The sequence below is a fragment of the Bombina bombina genome, chromosome 12 (genome assembly GCF_027579735.1).
Source record: "Bombina bombina isolate aBomBom1 chromosome 12, aBomBom1.pri, whole genome shotgun sequence".
NCBI lineage: Eukaryota > Metazoa > Chordata > Amphibia > Anura > Bombinatoridae > Bombina > Bombina bombina.
This window is the reverse complement of record NC_069510.1, coordinates 11,932,320-11,933,188: the sequence shown is the minus strand read 5'-3', so window position 1 is coordinate 11,933,188 and position 869 is coordinate 11,932,320. Positions and strand designations below refer to the sequence as shown.

Here is an 869-nt window from a genome sequence, read left to right as displayed (position 1 = left end):
TGTGCTTTTGTGTAAAGTTTGTGCCCTTACATCAGTGTTTGCCCCAGTCCCTAATGTCACAACCTAACCTGCAAGATATATTCAAACTCACCTTTACCTTTATATTCTGATTCTGAAGAAGAAGAGCTACTGCTTTTTTCCAGTTTGTCCCTAAAGTCCTCCCCGGGTTTACTGGATAAGCAGTGGCCCAAATCTTGTGCTGGTTGCCCGTTACTGGAATAGGGCGCGCAGGTGGCCAATGGTTTGCAGTCCGCTAAAATGTCCCTGATCAAAAATGAGGATGTGACAGTTCTGGATTGAGATGGGGCAGAGAGCTGGACTCCTGGCTGGTGATGGGACTCTATGGCCATGGCTACTCCTTGTCTGCTGCTGACTGAGTCCATGCACTCCCTTGCTGGGGATGGGGGTGAAGAGCACCCACTGCTGTCTTCAGACCTTGGGCTGAGCTCCAGGGGTGACCTGTTGTCCCCCATCAATGGGTCACCTTGCACAAGCCCTGGGCTCCCAGCTCTGTGGGACAGGATAGTGTCAATTCCAAAACCGTTAGATGTTTCCATGCCAGGTGCCTAAAACTTTCACAAAAACATTGATCCTGCACAGAGAGTTTGTTGAGATGAAACCGCGTCTGTTTATTAATTCCAATTAAATTAAACTGAAACCATTTTAGTCACCTTGATCCACATCCAAGAAGTCGTTGGTGGCATCCCAGAAGAAGACACTATGGAAAATCAATAGGAGTTTTGTGCAGCTTAACCAGTCAGATGATGGTAAAATCAATAAGCATCAGTTGTGGTTACCAGAGGAGGAAGAGACTGAACTCTCACCGGATAGTTGTCCCAGGGAGGTTTCCCATGTTGTACCGGGCTAAT

The 869-nt window shown here is 47.5% G+C and overlaps 1 protein-coding gene across 1 annotated transcript in view; it reads right to left on the bottom strand.

The window, feature by feature from the left end:
* BARHL1 (BarH like homeobox 1) overlaps nucleotides 1-557 on the bottom strand; it is a 10,445-nt gene extending 9,888 nt beyond the window's left edge. The window contains exon 1 of the mRNA XM_053695539.1: nucleotides 98-557. Coding sequence (XP_053551514.1) covers nucleotides 98-557 — 460 coding nt within the window. The remainder of the gene's footprint in view (nucleotides 1-97) is intronic.
* Nucleotides 558-869: the final 312 nt, after the last annotated feature.